Source organism: Schistocerca piceifrons, chromosome 3 (genome assembly GCF_021461385.2).
Source record: "Schistocerca piceifrons isolate TAMUIC-IGC-003096 chromosome 3, iqSchPice1.1, whole genome shotgun sequence".
NCBI classification, from domain to species: Eukaryota; Metazoa; Arthropoda; class Insecta; order Orthoptera; family Acrididae; genus Schistocerca; species Schistocerca piceifrons.
The window spans coordinates 609861963-609884247 of record NC_060140.1 but is presented as its reverse complement, the minus strand read 5'-3'; the positions used below and the strand labels follow the sequence as shown (position 1 = coordinate 609884247).

The 22285-nt window shown below is 40.2% G+C and overlaps 1 protein-coding gene across 3 annotated transcripts in view; it reads left to right on the top strand.

Moving 5' to 3' along the window:
- Positions 1 to 22285, top strand: part of LOC124789392 (zinc transporter ZIP11) — a 431807-nt gene that overhangs the window by 87537 nt on the left and 321985 nt on the right. For all 3 annotated transcript variants that reach the window (XM_047256725.1, XM_047256724.1, XM_047256726.1), the window contains one exon: positions 19814 to 19883. In XM_047256725.1, the coding sequence (XP_047112681.1) occupies positions 19814 to 19883 (70 nt within the window). The remainder of the gene's footprint in view (positions 1 to 19813; positions 19884 to 22285) is intronic.

Here is a 22285-nt window from a genome sequence, read left to right as displayed (position 1 = left end):
ATTAGGTAACTTCGGGTAATTTTGTAACTGTAAAGAATCAGCATCTTCAGATGTACTACTGTGATTAACATTGGTTGTTTTGCTATGACCTGTCATTGTACACCCAAGAAGCTGAAGTAATTCTCCTTGTGATGATGTATTTGTAATGAAGCATTAAGGATACATTTAAACACTAAAAATGGTAAATAAAATTTTCTTGTGTGTACTGCACAAGGCCTTAACAATTTCCCACCTCCATCAAAGTAATGTGTGATAAAAATCAGTGCAGTAAACATAAGTTTCTAAATTCTTGGATGTTTTTATTGGTTACCAAAAGTGCAGGTCACACATTACAAACTTAACCATTCAAACTTGGCAATCTTTACATGACAAGTAACAGCAAATTTTGTAAATGAAAATGTTTAAAAGTTGATTTCCTATTACTGTTTTCAGTTGCGTAGGTATTATGACATAAAATTCTGAGGAAATCTTTCATTGAGGAAGAAAGTGTTGATATCATGGAAGAATGTACTAAGGGTAATGGGTGTTGTCTACTGCAGCACCTCTTGTAGTTCATGAAAAAGTTATACAGATTTACTGCCTCATAATACATATAATCCCTTGTGTTTTCAAAAATGAGTTACTTAAATGAATGAATGACCACACTGTTCGACTGTTCCATACCATTCATCTGTAGAGTGGCACAGAAAACAGTGAAGTATTCAGTCGTATAAATCTTTGTTTTACCTCAATGATGTGAACACACTAATTCATCTTCTACTCCATAGAATAATTCATAATGATATAATAAGTGTGTGTGTGTGTTCACACTTGGAGCTAAATCTAATTAAAAATGTATATTAAGGTTAGTGTGAAAAAAGTTCACACAAATGGTCATAGTTTTCACTAAGTTATTGTGTTATATTTATAAACAGATTGACTTGTTCCTCATCATTTAGAGAGGCCACAGTTATACTCTGTGGAACATATAACTGACATCCTGCAGCTGTCCAATTTATGTGTGCTTGTTTCAATTTTGTGTGCCTCTTATTCTTTGCTTACATTGTTTTCTGTATTTTTCTTCCTGTTTCCTCACTTTTTAAATTCTTTTGTTACCTGATCACTCAACATTTCAATATTTACTTTACAGATCGTTCTTGCAAGTTTGCTTCTGCATTTCATCTTCCTCCACTACTTTAGGTAAAATGTGCTTACATTATGTTGAGGGTTACCATAGTTCCTATTTAATTCTTGCCCTGGTGAAAACACTGATCAAATGTATGATTAGGGAGTTTATTCCTGTAGTGTTAGCTTTAAAGATAACCTTTTTGTTCAAGGATTGCACATGTGTTGTGTTGATGTGTTAGAGTTTAAAATAAGATGACAATGAAAACAATCAATTATTGACAAAATTAGTTAATTAGATAGATAAAAAAATCTACTCACCAAGCAGTGTGCAGCACACATACATAAAGGATGGTTGTAATTTGCAAGCTTTTGGAGCCAGTGGCTCCTGCTTCAGGCAGAAGGAGAAGGAAGAGTGGTGAAGGAAAAGGACTTGAGAGGTCTATGAAAAGGGGTGATTTCAGGAAAGTCACCCAGAACCGTGGGTCAAGGGAGACTTAGCGTCGCACGGGATGAGAAGGAATAAGAATTGCACAAAAATTTCTATTTATATTCCATTCATAGTTTATGGTGTAACATACCAAGATAATTCATGCATGATCATGGAACAAAAAAGTGAACAATCTTACAATCTGTTGGATCTAGATGCACTGACAGAACTCTTCCAGGCACTCCCTGTGCCCATTCCTCCTCATGTGGGTTTTCAGTGCACACAATGTGCTGTAAGGCTTGGCTATGACTTGCTCCAGTAGTCCAACTCTGTAGCACGTTGGAGAATATCTTCATTTTGAACTATGGTGAGATGGCAGACTTTTCCTTAGCTACAGGGTCATTTTCATCCATTGATCTTTCTTTGCGCTCCAGCTATTGCAGACTAATTTCGGTGGGGAGTTGCCACAGATTTGCATTTCAGTGACCACTTTCCAGTGTTGATGCGTCTGCTGACGCGGACAATGGTTGATAGGAGACTGCGAAGGTGGATAGTTCAAATGGGAAAGTGGTTGCAATACAGTCAGCAGGTCTTCTTTGAACAGCCCGATTGTGATGGTGGACAATATCACCCGTGCTGAGCTGCCTCAAATTCCATTCCTCAGTTAACACCCTGTCCCTTGGTGGAATGACAAATGTTGCTTGGCACTCAGAGCCAGGCATCAGCTTTGCAGAAATGCAAATACCATCTAATATAGAAAACCTTTGTGCTTTCAGATCTGTGAAGGCACAAGTGAGACAAGGGATAAATGAATGCAAGACAAAATTCCAGAAGAAATTTGCAGCTTCCACAGTGCAAGATTGGGCCTAAATAAGGTGAAATTCAGGCAAGAGCAGTACACCTCACCTTATGGCTTTGTTGAGAAATGGGACCTTTGTGGACACACCTAAAGACGTGGTTGAAGTTTTACCTGAACACTTTTTTACTGTCACTGCATCATCCAGACAAATTCCTGTGTTCGAGGTATTCTGGTGGTCTATGGAAATGAGGAAACTCCACTTCTTTTCATGTAAACAGATCTACACTCTTCCATTCCCCTTATGGAAATTGCAGTCAACTGTTCCACAGCCACAGACACTGTTCCAGTACCTGATTAGTTATATATGCCATGCTCTGTCATCTGTGTCCGCACTCAAGGTCAAGCTTCTGTCTTGTTTCAGTAAGATCTTGTTTGATGGACAGTACCCCACAACTTGGAAGGAGGAGTATCCCAACCCTAACAGGTACCAGCAAGAGAATGTCCTCAGCTGTTCAGCTGTTTCCTGGATAGGGTTTTCAAAGTGCACCTTCTGGAACAAATTACAAGTTATGGTGCAGAGTTATATGGCATTATGATAACATTGGAGTGGATTCACAGGCATTGCAGTACAAAGTTTATTGTGTGTTCCGATTCTCTCTGTGCACCATAAGCAGTCCACCAAATATGTATGGCAGACAAGTCAGTGTAGCCCATCCAAGACTGCTCACAGCAGCTCTAACGAAGTGGCAAGGATGTGATCTTTTGCTAGGTACCTGGGCATGTTGGGATAAGGGGAAATGACATAGCCAACAAAGTTGCCAAAGATGGTGGTGTATGTATGTGCCAACCCTTTGCATTCCATCATCTCGTTATCTTACAGATAAATAATATCTCAGTGGAAAACAATGGTTGGAGGCGGTGGGAAACAAACTGTCGTGACTTAAATCAACACCCCAGCCATGTCGGACGTTGTGCCAACCTCACTAATGGAAGGAATTGCAGCTCACCAAACTGTGCATGGGACACAGTCCTTTAACACTTGGTTTCTTCCTCCGGCAGGAGGAACCATCACTATAAGTGTGTGGTGTCACTTTGGGCCCAGTATATTCTGGCTGTGTGTATCTTATATAGTGACATCAGGGTAGTGCTTGGTTTGGCTGGAGATATATCCACCAACCCCAACAGTCACTGCCACCAATGTTACACAGGTTCCCTGGAGTACTGGAGAGAGGAGGCAGACTTTAAAGCATTCTAAACCATTCTGCATGTAGGGACAGCCTTCAGCCTCTCCTCACGAAAACAGCATTTTGACTTTTTGCCAGGGAATTGATGATTATGATGTTGTGCACCCCACATCCAAAATGATGATGATAATAATAATAATAATAATAATAATAATAATAATAACAATAATAATAGTAAAAAATGAACTTAAAATCAATTGCCTTAGAAATAAATTCCAGCCAGGAGGAGTATCCCAGCCAGGAAGTGCTGCAGGTTAGACAGAGGACAGGGGAGTGAGGGGAGTGGTTGGTGAGAGGAGGGGGGAGGGGTAGTGGAAAAGAAGTAAAAAGACTAATTACAGTCTGTGAAGGCTTCAGTATTATTATTATTATTATTATTATTATAAGAAATTATCCTCCCAACCTTGTACGAAAACAAAACTCTTGTGCCTTATCTCTCTAGTCTCCCACCACCTCCCAAAGACCCACCATCCAGCCACAGAAGAGCATTCTCCTCGTAACTCAGTACCACCCAAGACTGCAGCAACTGAACTAAATTCTCCGCCAGCGTTTTGACTATTGCTCGTCGTGCCCTGAAATGAGAAATGTCCTGCCCACTATTCTTCCCACCCACCCCACAGTGCTATTCCGCCATCCACCAAACCTACACAATATATTTGTCCATCCTTACACAACCCCTGCTCCCAGCCCCTTACCTCATGGCTCATACCCTTGTAATAGACCAAGATGCAAGACCTGCCCCATACATCCTCCCACCACCACCTACTCCAGTATGGTCACAAACATCACCTATCCCATCAAATGCAGGGCTACCTATGAAACCAGTCCTGTGATCTACAAGCTAAGCTGCAACCACTGTGCTGCATTCTATTTGGGCATGACAACCAACAAGCTATCTGTCTGCATGAATGGCCACCAACAAACTGTCACCAAGAAACAAGTGGACCATCATGTTGTTGAGCACGCTGCCAAGAATGACATCCTTCATTTCAGTGACTGCTTCATAGACTGTGTACTATGGATCCTTTCCACCAACACCAGCTTTTCTGAACTGCCCAGGTGGGAACTTTCCATGCAATACATCCTGTGATCCCATAACCATCCTGACCTCAACCTTCATTAGTCACTGTCCTCACCCCTCCAGCCCCTTCCCTGTTCCCATTCCAGCATTACACAGCTGCATTCCACCAACACACACAGTCTTTTTATTTCTCTCCTTTTCCACTACTTCCTCCACCTGCTCACCACCACTCCCCAGCCCTCCATCTAACCTGCAGCACTTCACTGTCCGCCACCCGTACCACACTACCCCTTCTCCTCCCCAACCCAGCCTCCTCCGTATCCCCACCCAGTCACCACCGCCATCATGCACTGGTGCTGCTGCTTGCAGTGTGGTTTCAGTTGCCTGAGATTGCAGTCGTGTGAGAGTTGCATTTGTGTGTGTGTGGGGCGGGGGGGGGGGGGGGGGGGGGGGGGGGCCTTGGGCTCGCCTGCGGGCGCGAGCGCGTGTGCGTGCATGTCATCTGTTGTTGATGAATGCCTTACTGACCGAAAGCTTTATTTGTGACAGTCTTTTTGTTGCGCCTATCTGCGACTCAGCATCTCCACTATGTGGTGAGTAGCTTTTCTTTTCATAATATTGTTACATTTAATCTGGATTTACCATTGTTTGATAGTTATGGTTAGTGTTTTCAGCCAGGGAATGACTCGAATAAGAACTGGGTGTATAAACTATGGCAACCGACAACCTGGAAGTAAACAGCAGTTATCTAAAAAATATTGAAGGAAGAGGCAACTCAGAAGCAAACCTACAATGTCTGCTCCTTACATAGTACTTTCTTGAACATACATACATATTGAACTGCATTATTTGTTTTTGCATAGTACAGGACCTTATTCATCATGAAGATTTACTTGAAGGTGAATCACATGACATAGTATATTTGGAAACATCCACTCCAAATAGACACCATTAAACTAAGTATTTTTTATATATTTTTAGGGTAAAGGGGGACCACTCACTGAAAAGCAGAAGTGTTGAATCATTGACAAGCCCATGTGCACAAGTGAGCACACACACACACACACACACACACACACACACACACACACACACACACACACACACACAGTCTCAAAGGTTGCAGGCCGAACACAGGAAGAATGTAGATGCTCAAATCATTACAGGCACTGGAAGCTGGCTGAAGCTGGAGATAAGTTCAGCTGATATTTTTACGTAGAACCTAATGATGTTCTGAAAGGATAGGCTAAATACAGTTGGTGGTGGCATGTGTGTTGGTGTTAGAAGTAGTTTATCTAGTCACGAAATTGAAGTAGATAGCTCCGGTGAGCTGGTGAGCTGGTATGGGCAGAGGTCACTCTTGGCAACTGGAATAAAATAATAATTGGATCCTTTTACCGACTTTCCAATACAGATGATACAATTGTTGAAGATTCAAAGAAAACTCGATTTTAATTTGAAACACGTATCTGACTCATACAGTGGTGGTGGTGACTTTAATTTACTCTTGATATGCTGGCAAAAATACATGTCTAAATTGAGAAATATGCATAAAACATCATCTGAAACTGCTAAATACATTCTCTGAAAATTTTTTCGAGCAGTTAGTTCATGAGCTCACGCAAACAGTAAATGGTTGTGAAATCACACTTGATCTCTTAGCAACAAATAATCCTGAACTAATAACAGGCATCAAAATGGATACAGGGATTAGTGAACACAGGCTTGTTGTAGCGAGATTGAATATTATAACACCCAACTCCTCCAATAATAAACAAAAAATATACCTACTCGGAAAAGCAGATAAAAATTCACTTGATGCCTTCCTGAGAGACAATCTCCCCTTCTTCCAAATTAAGTCTACATGTAGACCAGATGTGGCTTGAATTCAAAGAAATACTGTCAGCAACAATTGAGAGATTTATACCAAATAAGTTAACAAATGACTGAGCTGATCCTCCTTGATACACAAAATGGGTCAGAACACTGTTGCAGGGGGGAAAAAAACATGGCAAATTTAAATGGACGCAAAATCTCCAAGATTGGCACAGAATCTCAGAATTTAGTGCAGACTTCAATGCAAAATGCTTATAATAGTTTCCACAATGAAACTTTGTCTCGAAACCTGGCAGAAAATCCAAAGAGATTCTGGTCATATGTGAGGTATGCTATCCGCAAGACACAAGCAATGCCTTCTCTATGCGATAGTAATAGAAATACTATTGATGACAGTGCAGCTGAAGCAGAGTACAAAACACAGCCTTCCGAAATTCCTTCACCAAAGAAGACAAAGTACATATTCCAGAATTTGAATCAAGAACAGCTGCCAACATGAGTAACGTGGAAGTAGATATCCTTGGAGTAGTGAAGCAACTTAAATTATTTAACAAAAGCAAGTCTTTCAGTCCAGACTGTATACCAGTTAGGTTCCTTTCAGAGTATGCTGATGAAGTAGCTCCTTATGTAACAATGATATACAACAGTTCGCTCGACAAAAGATCCGTACCCAAAGACTGGAAAGTTGCACAGGTCACACCAATATTCAAGAAAAGTAGTAGGAGTAATCCACTAAATTACAGGCACATATCATTAATGTTGACATGCAGCAGAAGTTTGGAACACACATAGTATTCAAACATTATGATTTTCCTCGACAAGAACAGTCTATTGACACACAGTGAACACGGATTTAGAAAACACAACTAGCACTTTACTCACATAGTGGTGAGTGCTATTGACAAAGGATTTCAAATGGATTCTGTATTTCTAGATTTCCAGAAGGCTTTTGACACTGTACCACACAAGCAGCTTGCAGTGAAATTGTGTGCTTATGGAATATCATCTCAGCTATGTGACTGGTTTCCTTTCAGAGAGGTCACAGTTCGTAGTAATTGATGGAAAGTAATTGAGTAAAACAAGTGATTTTTGGCATTCCCCAAGGTCCTTCGCTGTTTCTTAACTATATAAATGATTTGGGAGACAATCTGAGCAGCCATCTTAGGTTGTTTGCAGATGATGCTGTCATTTGTTGACCTGCAAAAGATCAAAACAAATTGCAAAACGATTCAGAAAATATATCTGTATGGTGCGAAAATTGGCAATTGTCCCTAAATAATGAAAAGTGTGAGGTCATCCACATGAGTGCTAAAAGGAGTTCATTAAACTTCGGTTGCACAATAAGTCTGTAAAATCTAAGGGTCAGAAATTCAACTAAATACCCGGGAATTACAATTATGAACAACTTGAATTGGAAGGAACACACAGAAAATGTTGTGACCCTGAAGGCTAACCGAAGACTGTGTTTTATTGGTAGAACACTTAGAAAATGTGACAGATCTACTAACGAGACTGCCTATCCTATGCTTGTCCGGATAGGATTGACAGAGTACATCGAGCAAGTTCAAAGAAGGGCAGCATGTTATGTATTATTGCGAAATATGGGAGTGAGTGTCACAAAAATGATGCATGATGGGGGTGGACATCATTAAAACAGAGGCATTTTTTGCTGTGGCGGAATCTTCTCACAGAATTGCAATCACCAACTTTCTCCTCCAAATGCGAAAATATTTTGTTAACGCCAACCTACATAGGAAGAAACAATCATCATAATAAAATAAGGGAAATCAGAGTTTGCATGGAAAAATACGGGTGTTCATTTTTTCTGTGTGCTATACGAGATTGGAGTAATAGAGAATTATTGTGAAGGTGGTTCAGTGAACCCTCTGTGAGGCACTTAAATGTGATTTGCAGGGTATCCATGTAGATGTAGATGTAGATGCAGAGATAGATGTAGAAATGCAAGCACAAACAAATGTGCACGCACGCCTATGCCATTACAACTTGCTGGCCATAAAAGCAGTGCTGGTACTGTGTTTCAGCAGATGGCCTAGTTTATGGTGGGAGTTGTGTCAGGTAGGGTGTGTAGAGGGAGAGAGAGGTGAGAGGCAGGGAGATGGCTTGTGGCTGATGCTGGCTAGTGGCACAGAGGGAGGCAGTCAGTTTGCTGACTAGTAATACAGAGAGAGGGGTGGCAGACATACAAGTTAGGTATGTGCTACAAGGTTGTAGGAGTTGGTGGATTGCGGTACACACTGAAGATGATGCAGGAACATGAAATGGAGGGACTGACAGGACAGGGCAAAGGGAAACTGTTGGGTGGAGTGTGTGGGGATGATGGATTACCAGAGATTGAGGCCAAGATGATTACATGAGAGAAGAATGTATTGCAACGATAACTCCCATCTGGATAGTTCAGAGAAGCTGGTGGTGGAGGAAAGGATCTAGATGGTCTGGATTGTGAAGCAGCCATTGAAATTGAATTGTTGTGCTCAGCTGCGTGTTGTTGCCAATGGGTAGTCAACTTTGTTCATGGCAACAGTTTGACAGTGGCCATTCATCCTGATGGACTGCTAGTTGGCACTCATACCAACGCAAAAAGCTGTGCAGTGTTTGCAACAGAGTTGGTTTATGACATGGCTGCTTTCACAAGTGGCCCACCTTCTGATGGGATAGGATAGGCCTGTGACAAGACTGGAGTAGGAAGTGCTGCATGGATGGATTGAGCAGGTCTTGCACATTGGTTTACCACAGGAATACAATCTCTTTGGCAAGGGTTTGGGAGTGGGAGTGGCATAGTGATGGGCTAGAATGTTGTGTGGGTTGGGTGGGCAATTGAACACCAGTTTGGTAGGATGTTTCTCATTCCAGGGCACACTAAGAAATAATCAAAACCCTGGTGAAATGTGTGGTTCAGTCGGTCCAGTCCAGTGTCATATTGGCTGATGAGGGTGCCTATGACTGTGCTGTGAATTTGTTTGTATACTTTCTCTTCAAAGGAAAGGTAGTTTTGAGTCAGGATATAGCTGGTAGGGTGTATAAGGAATGAGATCGTGGGTTTGGGTGGTGGAGGAGACTTGTTGGAGAAAGTAGTTATTATCTTTGATGTGGGAGGCTAGATTTCTGGCTGTTGGCTGGAGGTGTTGGTCAACAGAAGCAGAGGTTGTTTCAGCAGGAGCAGAATAGCCAGCTACAATGGGGCACCCAGGATTGTTGGATTTTAGGGAGCATGGAAAAGATTGGTGTGCAGGTTGTAAATAGGGTTGGAAGGGGGGGGGGGGGGTAGATTGGTTCAAGGAAAGGCCAGAGAAAACCTGTGAATTTTAGTAGGGGTCAGAGGTGATATTATACTTCTAGGATGGGATCTCTATGGCCAATCTTCTAGGCAGAAAAGTCAAGAAAGTTTGCAGAGGCCTCTTCAGTCGGGTAGTCACTGACTCATCACAACCCTGGTAGAGTCTTTGCAGGGAGCATGATTAGGCCAGGATCTGCTGTGTATGGGTCTCCTTTCGTCTGTTGTAAGGTTAGTGTTCTTAGGAAGATACATGGGGAAGGATGGTGAGTCTAAATTGGAAGTAAGGAATTCCTGGAAGTTCACCAGTTGCTCCCAGGATGTGGTTCTATCCATGGACACCCAACCTACTCACGGTGAACCACCTCATCAACCCCTCACAGTACCCAGCCCCTGCCTAGCTGACTTTTCCAATTTACCATGTCCTCCTAAACTTCCTCCCAATGCTCCACAAAACCCAGAACCCAAGCAAGCCCAAAACAGTGTTGTTAAAATTTCTACCAGAAACCTCCAAAGGCCTCACCTTATGCACCACACTCCAGTTTAACCTTCTTATTATTCTTAAAACCCTACTTGCCTTCTCCTGATCCCCACAGTGAAATACTCCCATGCCACCAATCCCGCCAACCTAATCCCAACACTGGAACTTACCACTCCCATTTCATACTGACTTCCAACTGTGACCCCCTCACCACACTTTACCACATCATACTTGTCACTGTAGTTTCATGCCCATTGATGGCCTTGCTGCTATTGAACACTATCTCTCACCATGTCCTTCAGACTCTGAACCCCTCACATCATTCTTTGTACACCTTACCTACTATATCCTGACTCACTACTACTTTTCCTTCGAGGAGAAGGTATACAAACAAATCTGTGGCACAGCCTTGGACTCCCACATGGCACATTCCAATGCCAATCTGTATGTGGGACCATCCAGAGGAAACCTTTCTAACCTCCCAAAACTCCCACCCCTAGTTTGGTTCAGGTTCATTGATGATATGTTCATGCTCCGAACTCAGGGACAAGACACCCTACCCCCATTCCTTCACAGCCTCAACACCTGCTCGCTATCGACTTGGCCTGGTCCTCCTCAACTCAATGTGCTACCTTCTTGGATGCTGACCTTCAGCTCTCTGATGGCTCCATTCACACATACACATTTAACCAACTAACCACCAACAGTACCTGCATTTTGACTACTGCCGTCCCCTCCACACTCAAAAGTTCCTCCCATACAGCATAGCCACTCATGGACGCTGTATCTGCAGTGATGAGAACTGCCTTACCCAGTGTGTTGAATGTCTCAGCAAGGCCTTCACAGGCAGGCACTAACCTCCAGACTGAGTCCACAATCAGATTTCCCATAACATATCCCCATGCACCTCCACCCCTCCCAAGAATCAGCTAAAAAGGAGTGCCTCCGTTGTATGAAAGAGGACTGGAAGAACTGAACCATATCCTTAATCAGGACAGATTATCTCTCATCATGCTCTGAAATGAGAGACATCTTACCCAAGATCCCCCCACCACCACTCTTCCCAAAGTGGTGTTCCATCGCCCTCCCAACCCACACAACACCCTAGTTAACCCCTATGCCATTCCAACTCCCACTCCCAGTCCTAACCCCTTGCCACATGTAGAACATCTAGCAAGACTTGCCCAGACACCCATCCAGCACTTTCTAATCCAGTCCTATCACAGGCCTATCTTACCCCATCAAAAGGCAGCCCATCTGTGAAAGCAGCCATTTCACATACCAACTCTGTTGCAAATGCTGCACAGTTTTTATTCTGATATGACTAACAACCATCTGTGCACCAATATGAATGGCGACTGCCAAAATGTTGCCAAGAAAAAAGTTGACCATGCAGCGGCACAACATGCAGCTTAGCACAACATACTCAGTTTCAGTGGTTGTTCACAACCTGTACCACTTGGATCCTTTGCTAAACCACCAGTTTCTCTGAACTACGCAGATGGCAGTTATCCTTGTTACACATCCATCACTTCTGTAGTTATCTTGGACTCAATCTCCAGTAACACACCATCTCTGCACACTCCACCCAACACTTTCCCTTTCCCCTGTCCCGTCACCCCTCCCAATTCATGCCCCCACGTTATCTTCATTGTGCACCATTCCCCGCTAGCTCCAACAACTGTGCCTCACCTCTTCTTCCCACATTCCTATCTGGCAAACCAACTGCCTCCCTCTGAGCCACTAGTCACCTATCCCCTCAACCCTTCTCCCTGCCTCTTGCCTCCCCCCCCCCCCCCACCCCCCAGTCCACCCCATCTTTCACAAATCCCCACCACAGTGTAGACCAGCTGGTGAAACGCAGCACTGGCACTATTTGTGTAGACATGTAGGGGCCTAGGTGTGTGTGTGTGGGGGGCCAGGGTTGTGCACACACACACATTTTACTCTAGGTCAAAAACTGATTCTTCCAAAAGCTAGCAAGGTTTATTTCTTTCTGTGTGTTCCTATCGACAGCTCATTAAAGTATTTAGATTCTACCAGAACTTTCCTACAACATTTATTTATGACATAATTAATTTTGACAGATCAGCTTTCAATTCAAAATATCATGAAAGGGACTTTCTGCGAAGCCACTATCAAAAAGTATTACAAGGAGAAACATAATGGCATTCTATGTTTCTATTCCCTTAGTGATCCAGATAGGTTAGAAAAGTTAAAAAGGGAAATGGATAGGTTGAAGTCAGATGTATTTGGAATTAGTGAAGTTTGATGGCAGGAGGAATAGGACTTCTGGTCAGGTGAGTACACGGTTATAAATAGAAAATCAAATAGGGGTAATGCAGGAGTATGTCTGTTAACGAATAAGAAAGTAGGAATGCAGGTAATCTACTATTAACAGTATAGCAAACGCATTATCATACCCAAGACAGACACGAAGCTCACACGACTCCGTAGTACAAGTTTATATGCCAGCTAGCTTTGCAGATGACGAAGAGATTGGTGAAATGTTTGATGAGATAAAAGAAGTTATTCAGGTGGTTAAGGGAGGCGAAAATTTAATTTTGAGGAGGGACTGGAATTTGATGGAAGGAAAAGGAAGAGAAGCAAATATAGTAGGTGAATATGGGCTAAGGGAAACGAATGAAAGGAGAAGCCACCTGGTAGAATTTGATCATAAGGGACCTGGAGGGACTAGAAGGTTTCTGATTGATTGTATAATGGTAAGACAGATTTTGCAGGCAGATATTTTAACCTGTAAGACGTTTTGAAGGGTAGATGGGTACTGTTTATGAACTGTAGATTAAACCTGAAGAAATTGCAAAGAGGTAGTAAATGAAGGAGACGGGACCTGGATAAGTTGAAAGAACCAAAGGCGGTTGAAAGTTTCAAAGGCAGCATTAGGCAATGAGTGACTAAATGACTACAGCAAGGGAAAGGCATATAGCAGAAGTTGAATGGGTTCCTTTGAGAGATGAAATAGTGAAGGAAGCAGAGGATTAAATAGGTAAAAAGATAAAGTCTAATAGAAATCCTTGAGTATCACTGGATATGTTGAATTTAATGGATTAAAGGAGAAAATATAAAAATGCAGCTAATGAAGCAGGCAAAAGAGAACATAAACGTCTAAAGAATGATGTCGACATGAAGTGTCAAATGGCTAAACAGGAATGACTAAATGATAGATATAAGGATATAGAAGTACACATCAATGGAGGCAAGGTAGATATCATCTGTAGGAAAACTGAAGAGGTCTTTCTACAAAAGAGATGCAGTTGTATGAATATCGACAGCTCACTTGGTGCTAAGAACGGAAAGCTGAAAGGTTGTGAAGGACTTTATGGAGTGACTACCCAAGGGAAATGTACTTGAAGTTGATATTATTGAAAAGAAAGAGGACATAGGGGAAGATGAAATGGGAGATACGATACTGCGAGAAGAATTTGACAGACAACTGAAAGACCTAAGTCAAAATAAGGCACCTAGAGTGGATGATATTCCATCAGAACTACCAATATCCTTGGGACACCCATCCGTAACAAAACAGTTCTGCCTGTTATGGAAGATGTAAGAGATAGGCAATTCCAATTCAAAGAAAGCATGTGCTGACAGGTGTAAATATTACCGAAGTATCAATGTACTAAGTCATGGTTGCAAAATACTAATACAAATTATTTACACAACAGTAAAAGATTGGCAGATGCCGACCTCAGGGAGGATCAGTTTAGATTCAGGAAAAATATAAGAAAAGACTAACGTATGTTCATAGCTTTTGTAGGGTTAGAGAAAGCTTTTGACAGTGTTCACAGGAGTACACTATTTGAAATACTGAAGGTAGTATTGGTTAAACACAGGAAACAAAGGCTATTTAAAACTTGTACAAATACCAGATGGCAGTTATGTGAGCCGAGGGGCATGAAAGGGAAGCAATGGTTGAGAAGGTTGTGAGACAGGGCTGTAGCCAATTTCCAGTATTACTCAATCTGTACAATGAGTAACCAGTGAAGGAAACCAAAGAATATCTCGGAGAAGGAATTGAAGTTCAGGGAGAAGAGAGAAAAACTTTACAGTTTGCTGATGGCATTGTAATTCTATCAAAGACAGTAAAGGACTTTGAAGAACAGTTGAATGGAATAGACAGTGTTTTGAAATAAGAATATAAGATGAATATCAACAAAAGCAAAACAAGGATAATGGAACATAGTCGAATTAAACCAGGCGATGCTGAAGGAATTAAATTAGGAAATGGGACACCAAAAGTAGTTGTTGAGTTTTGATATGTGGGCCGTAAAATAACTTACGATGGCAAAAACAGAGAGGATATAAAAGTTTGTTAACATCAGATGTAGTTTTTTTTTGTGTGTGTTAGGAAATCTTTTCTGAAGTTATTTGTCAGGATTACAGGCACACACGGAAGTGAAATGTGGGTGATAAACATGCCAGACAAGAAGAAAACAGAAGCTTTTGAAATGTGGTGTTTGCTATGGAAGAATTCTGAAGTTTGATGGGTAGATCATGTAACCAAAGAGAAGGAACAGAATAGGACTGGGGAGAAAAGAAATTTGTGGCATAACATGACTCAAAGAAGGGATTATTTGATAGGGCACATTCTGGAACATCAAGGGATCATCATTAGGAGCCCAAGTGATAAATGCAATAAGCAGAAATTATTTGAAGATGAAGAGGCTTGCACAGGATAGGGTAGCATGGAGAAATGCATCAAACCAGTCTTTGGATTGGCTTTACAAGCCATCACTGTATAGAAACATGTAAGTGGAGTGTATGAATATCTACATGATGATGCATGTTTACATAAAAGTACTAACACTGTGGGCTTTAGTAATTATGCAATTCAGGCAGCAAGCAGTTGGACACACTAAATCCATTTATGTCCATACTTTGCTGCAGACAAAACACCTTTGGCACATTTTTCACAAGCTTAGCAAGCTTAGACTCCTACATTTCATAATTATTTAGCAAGGTGTTTTGAATGTGACTGAACATTAATTATAAAACTTGTTTGTAACCTTAATCCACAGTGATATTCAATAAATGTTACCAAACTACACATTGATATTAACTTTTCATATGTTCACCCCTGGAACAGGATAAGCTGTCAAGCACAAATGTTTTCAAAATGTGCTTTCAAAACTAGTTTCATTAATCCCGAGCATATTTACTCAAATCAAGCTGATAAATATTTTTATGGGTCTTTACTTTTATGTTGTGAGAAAGGAAGTTTAACTTGTGGATAGTTCAGGCCATTTTTCTTCCTAGTATTATAATATGAATCTACTGTTATGTTCAAATTGCATCTGGTTCTTCATGACAAACTTCATACGGGGACAAATGTAATATTATCCTTCCTGTTGCCAAGTGTTGTCTGTCAGTATTTTAGATGAGTGCTTACACATAGTGTATTCTCACTTCTAGACACATGTAGCAAAAGAAAAAAATAAAAGTTCTTTATCTTTTGCGTGAAGTATTAGTTGACCCACAAAGCCCGAGACAGTCGTCATCCAGTCCTTCATGCTTTTTCGTCTCCATAACATCCAGTGCAACTGCAGTCTCTCTCTCTCTCTCTCTCTCTCTCTCTCTCTCTTTCTTTCTCTGACACATGATGAAGGAATTATCGAAATGGATGATTCATTCAAAAGAAAGAGCTTCACAAATTGAGCAAGTCAATAATGCATTGGTCCACCACCAACCCTAATCAAGCAGTTATTTGGCTTGGCATTGATTGATAGAGTTGTTGAATGTCCTCCTGAAGGATATTGTGCCAAATTCTGTCCAATTGGCAAGTTAGCGCATCAAAATCCCGAAGTGAGTGGAGAGCCCTGCTCATAATACTCCAAACATTCTCAGTTGGCGAGAGACCTGGTGACCTTGCTGGCCAAGGTAGCATTTGGCAAGCATGGAGACAGGCAGTGCATGCTGCAGGCATTATCTTTCTGAAGTGTAAGTCCAGGATGGCTTCCCAAGAACAACAACAAAATGAAGTATAGAAAACTGTCGACATACTGCTATGCTGTAAGGGTATTGGGGATGACAACCAAAGGGGCCCTTCTATGAAAAGAAATGGTACCTCAGACCTTCAGTCCTGGTTGTGTAGGGCTATGTGGTGGGTGGTAGTCTGATTGATATCGTACCACTGTCCGGGGTGCCTCCAGACATATCTTCACTGGTCATTGAGGCTCAGTTCAAAGCTGGACTCAGACCTGAAGACAATTCTATTCCAGTCAGTGAGACTCCAGGTCGAATATACATCTGGGTACACACTGTACAGCAAGTGATTCTTCCCACTGATTTCATGCATTTTTTTGCAAGCACCCTTCACAGTGCTTGACAGTCCATGCCTGTGAGTACAGGAGTGATATCTGCCTGGTCTTGGATTAGCTGTGGTTGTTCCATTACATTTCACCAAAAGGTGACTTGGGCAGCTTTAGAAGGGTTGAAATGCCCCTGATGGAGATTTGTTACTCATGTGACATCCAATTACTAGTCCATATGAAAAGTCATTGAGCTCTCTTGGCCGATACTTGGTGTTCGGATACTTTTGATCAGGTAGTATATGTGTGGTTCAGTACAATAATTCACATACACATATTTTACGAATTTTGACAGAAAATATTAAATTGTAACAGTTTTTAAAAACATTTATATTTGTGTATTTTAGGCCGCAGTGTCATCACCACCACCATTATCATTATTATTATGGTTTTTCCATGGTAACTGGCACAAAGCTCAATCTGCAGACACCAATTGCAAGTTTGATGCCCTATCAGGAATGAAGAAAACTTAATTACTTTCATGTGCTAACTCCCTCAGATGCAATGTCTTCTTTGTCTTCTTTCCTTTCTTTAATTATCATTCTCTTTTTGTTTTTGTTTTTTAATTCAGCAACAGAACCGAAAAATTTTACACTACTAGTTTTTTTTTTAAGTAATCATCTAATTGTAACTTCATCATATTCCCACAATATTTCACTTCAGCATGAAACATGAAGTACATGTAGTGAATAAGCATGACTGGTGTGGTCGAAACACTGATTTACTTTATACAATTAAATGCTTAGCAACTATTGTCCAAGTACTCTGATTCTATTGTTGAACCAGTCTAAGAACACACTTGTAATCTTCTGCAGGTATTGTGTTGTTGTGCTGCTTGTAAATTCCTGCAGTGGTGTGGCCAGTTCACTGTGCAGAGATGTGGGGTGCTGAGGCCACCACATTTGTTTCACAAATTTCTATCTTCGATAACTTGTATTTGAAACCACACTACACTTTAAATTTATCTTGAATGGAAGAAATATGTTGTCTTACATAGGATTTTGTGAACTGTGAATATTGTCACACCACACATTTTTTTATGTTACCGTTCAGCCATCTTACTAATCACTTAGATGCACCACGATGTGTCTTGTATGTGGAAATGTTATATGAGTACAGGTTGCTATCTCCGATACCCTTAAATTATCGATTAATATCTGTTGAATTATCATCCAACAAAGCCATATAGTTGTGATAAATAACTTCTTGTTCACTGCAGCTATATCTGTGCTAAAAATCAGAAAGTACTTATCTAATTTTTGACATGCTACTGAACTGATAAATAATGCTTCTTCTCATATGTGAGTATAGTAATCTATCAATTACAATATACCTCATACATTACACACACTCAGTATAATTTGAATCACAGTTCTCTTTAGAGTGACAGTTCAGCTTCTTTTCATATTCGTGGCGTAATGCTGGTCTCAGTACTTGTCGTTCTATGTGCACAGCACATCTCCCAGGCAGGACAAGATGCCAAGCCACCAGATATCACGAAGTGTAATAAAACAATAAGCTATTGTCATCCTGCACTGCAGAAGTGCTGTGTTCATCTACAGAAGATTTCATTCGTAAACAAGATAAAACTCCCAAACGGAACACAATTATGGATTCACTATTCAAACTAAAAAAAAATGGCGAACATTGGACTCACATTCAGGAGGACACCCATTGAAATCTGCAATTAGGCAGCCAGATTTAGGTTTTCTGTGATTACTCTAAATTGCTTCAGGCAAATTACAGAATCATTCTTTTGAAATGGTATGGCGAATTTCCTTCCCATCCTTGAAACAGACCAAGCTTGTTCTCTGATTGTGATGACCTCGATGTCAAAGGGGCAGTACATGCTTAGTGGCTGATAGATGAAACTGTGATGCGTGGTTGCTACAGTGTTCAGCAGGTTTAGAGGAAAAGAAAAGAAAAATTATGAAGTTCAGCACCAAACAAATTCTATTCAAACAGTTATCAGGCTTTTAATTAATTACCGTCAAATAGATATCATGGTACAGACCTTCAACAAACAAACAACACTGACTGAATAGTCAGCTGCAGAGGTAAGTTCACAGAGAAGTTAGTTGAATGTCTCAGAACACCTGTTATTGCACTAAACCCAAGAACAGCTTTTTTTACAAAGAGCAAACAGTAATATTTAAAGGGAAGCAGCAAGACAACAGCTTTCAACAGGCAGTTATTAAAATCGGTGATCATTTAACGCACAGATACAATCGGCCAAATGCACTGAAGTTTAGAAGAACTTACTGAAGTTCAGAAGAACTTCTCATATGCAGTTACCATTAATTATAAAAACCACTTGTCATTACATTGAAATCAAAAGTACAGATACAGGCAAAAGTAACTGCTCATAGCCACTGGCTCCAAACTGTGCTAGTATGGCCACTAACAGAAACTTCTTGGCAGCACAGACAGTGACCGCTTGTGAACCAGATGCTCCACCATCATCATGCTTGACCATTGGTTCCCACACCATCAAAAGCCTCGAGCCACCGAGTGCGCCACTCACGAGGTCCAAAGTAAAGAGGCGAGGACAATCCCAGGGGGAGGAAATCAATTGACTATTGAGCCCACATGGCTAAGTGGCAATCATCATTCATTGGTGCTATAGATGTTGCACAACACATCACTTTAACAAAGTTATATGTTGCACTGCAATCATCTTCTTAAACATTGCACATAGCTTTGAAAGATGTACTTCCGGTAGTGATAATTCTGACCAACAGGACAGGTGATAGCAATTTCAAATTATTGTAATAAAGATAAAAATAAATTTGAAATCACCCTCAAACCGAAATGAGATATTTGGTCTACAGTATGAATATACTGGGAGAAGCAAATAGAGAGAATGTGGGCAGCATAATTGAAGTCTTCTGAAGACCAACCCCTCATCTAAGAACCTGAAACAACATTTTGGAAGATGTGCTTCATGCCAAAGACCTAAAGTAAGACCTCATAATATTTGTGAGAAATGTCTTCAGAGACATTGGCAAGAACTATGTAAGGATAGAATGACCTGGAAGTGGTTTATACATGCGTGTTCCAAACATTGTGAAGTTGGGAATAGATGATGATGATGATGATGATGATGATGATGATGATGATGATGATTGTGATGGCAGATGTTGAAAAACCTGAAACATAATTCTTATTATAAAAACACACAGATATTGTCCTCTTGACAAATTCAGGTGTGGTAATATATGTAAGAAACATTTCCAATGTATAATTTATACTTACATCTATACCCATGTGTTTACAGAGGGTCTTGCTGTGGGTGTAGGCTTTGGTGCCATTGGCAGTTCTCCATCTGCAACATTTGAAAATGCAAGGTATGTTCCATATTTTGTTTGTATTTTCTTACTTTCACTGAAGTCTCTTTTCGTATCACATGTAGAAGTTACTCATTTTGCTGTTAATGGCTTGTACATTCAACAAAGAGATTGACTTGTGGGAATCACAGCCTAAATTAAAGCCTGGTACAGTACTATGTGAATGAAATGTGACATGCCTTATTTTTCTGTTTACTGTCTCTGAAATGCTACAAATGACATGGTGCAGTTTTCTTGTGTGTTTTTAGATGGAGTGTCCTGTGGTTAAGTGCCAAAAAGGCATTACTCTTGTAACTACACTTGTGACATTTGTCTACTTTATTTCCTCATTGATTGTCCTCAGTGTCAATGTACTGCATTGCTACACTGGCTGAAAAATGTGTGTTGGAAGTTCAACACTGACTACTTTAAATGATGTAGCCAACATGTGCACATTTGCGTTTCACAGTTCTTTACTATCACTGTTCACAACCCCCCATTAATACACAGTTATATGGATAGTGCACTATTCATTAACTTTCAATAAGCCTCATTAATAGGTTGCAGGCAACCATCCACATACTGCTACAGTAGTTTACTGTGGAACATCTATGAGCAGTAAAAGTCTAGCCACATGGTTCACAATTCTTGAACAATAAAAAGGTACATATGGAACAGACACTGTCGTTGTTTTAACACACAGCTAATTGTGTTACACTTATTTCACCGTTAAGTTGCTGCATTGTTATTGATCTAAACAACACAAGTTTCTTGTCTGAAACTCGGCCATGGACTGACCGGCTCGGGACGAAAAATTGGGCCCGTATATATCCTCATAATACTAGGCACTGAAACTATACAATGATTGATGTTTAATTTATAGAAATTATTATTAAAACTTAATTCATCAAATTAACTGAATACATCGAAAAATTGTGTCTTTTTAACAGTTTCTTCTACTGCAAGAGTTAGGCCGAATTATTTGTTTGATGAAATTAACAGATATTGTTACGCAAACAATACTTTTGACAAAACTGTTAATTACTTTGGAATTAATGAAGAGCTGGATTTGCTAACATATTTTCGAATAGAGCCAGATAGATCCTTGAAGAATATTATTAGTTGTTCCTCCAAATGTTTACAGTTAGTACAGAATTTATATTTGTTTATAAGTCAACAATAGAATTTGAGTTATGGAGCAATTACTCATTTCACCCTGTTACAAAAGTATTAACCAGGAATAGTGGAAATAAATTAGAAAATCAATTACATGCATAGATCTTGGCACAAAACTAGACCTGGCATTATATTCTCTAAAACTGAGGGCCAACCTTTCTCTTGTATGAAAATGCAGATTATGTTCATGTATGTTAATGGTAATTAGTTAAAAGTGAAAAAATGAATTTTAGGGAGGCAGATGGCAAAACAAGAGAGGAAGTAAAAAAAAACATCCCAGCTTGTTTTGTCACACACTCATTAGTGTTCTTTACATTTATGAGCAGATCTGTACAACCAATAATGTGATTGACTCCTGTGTAATATGGAGGATAATTCAAATTTCAACCATAGCCATTTTGTGTGCTGTCAAGTGTACATGTATTTTGAGGTTTTCGGCAGCCCTAATGTGTCTTAGAGCGTGCAGTAAGACTTTCAAGTGGAAGTGAGTTAAAGAAGATATTATCTCAAGCATATTCTTATCAACTAACAATATTTATATAAATAAATTGCAACTGTATCAGTGGAATGAAATTAGTTCATAACACAAAAATTCACTGTCTTCATTGAAAAATGTTATTTGGAATCATTGAAAAACTGCTTCCATCTTAATGGGAAACTTCTACTGCTCAATTTTTGGTATAGCAATCCTGGAGATGCCAAGCAGACATAATCTTATTCCTGTGTAACGCTGTTGTGTCAGGATCTAAAGATCTCCTATACTCACAAGGACAAACCTTGTGTATCATTTCCACATTCGCAGTATAGAAACAAGAATATTGAATTTGTATACGTGACAGTAGCTGGTTGTTTATGTTCCTGCCTGAAAGTTATGCATCTATCAGAAATATTGTTTAGAATGGGTGTTCAAATGTTATGGAGAGGATAAGAATTTGCCAAATAACCATAAGAATGAAAGTAATAAGAATTCTGACAGTTGTTTCTTAAAGCTCATGTGTTAACTCCAGGGGCAGCACTTGTATTTGAAAGTTTAGTATTATTTATAGCTAAAATGGTTATAAATAAATCCTCTTACATCATCATCAATGTGGTTTCTTAATGAGTCAATGGATGACATGCGAAATTCTGTGGTTTAGTTCTGATTTGACTTCATAGTAATAGATACTTAGCAACCATTCTACAAATGAAGCTCTGGTCAGTTTTCATGCAGATGTAAGTCTGAGAAATATTTATGCTTTGATGCTGTG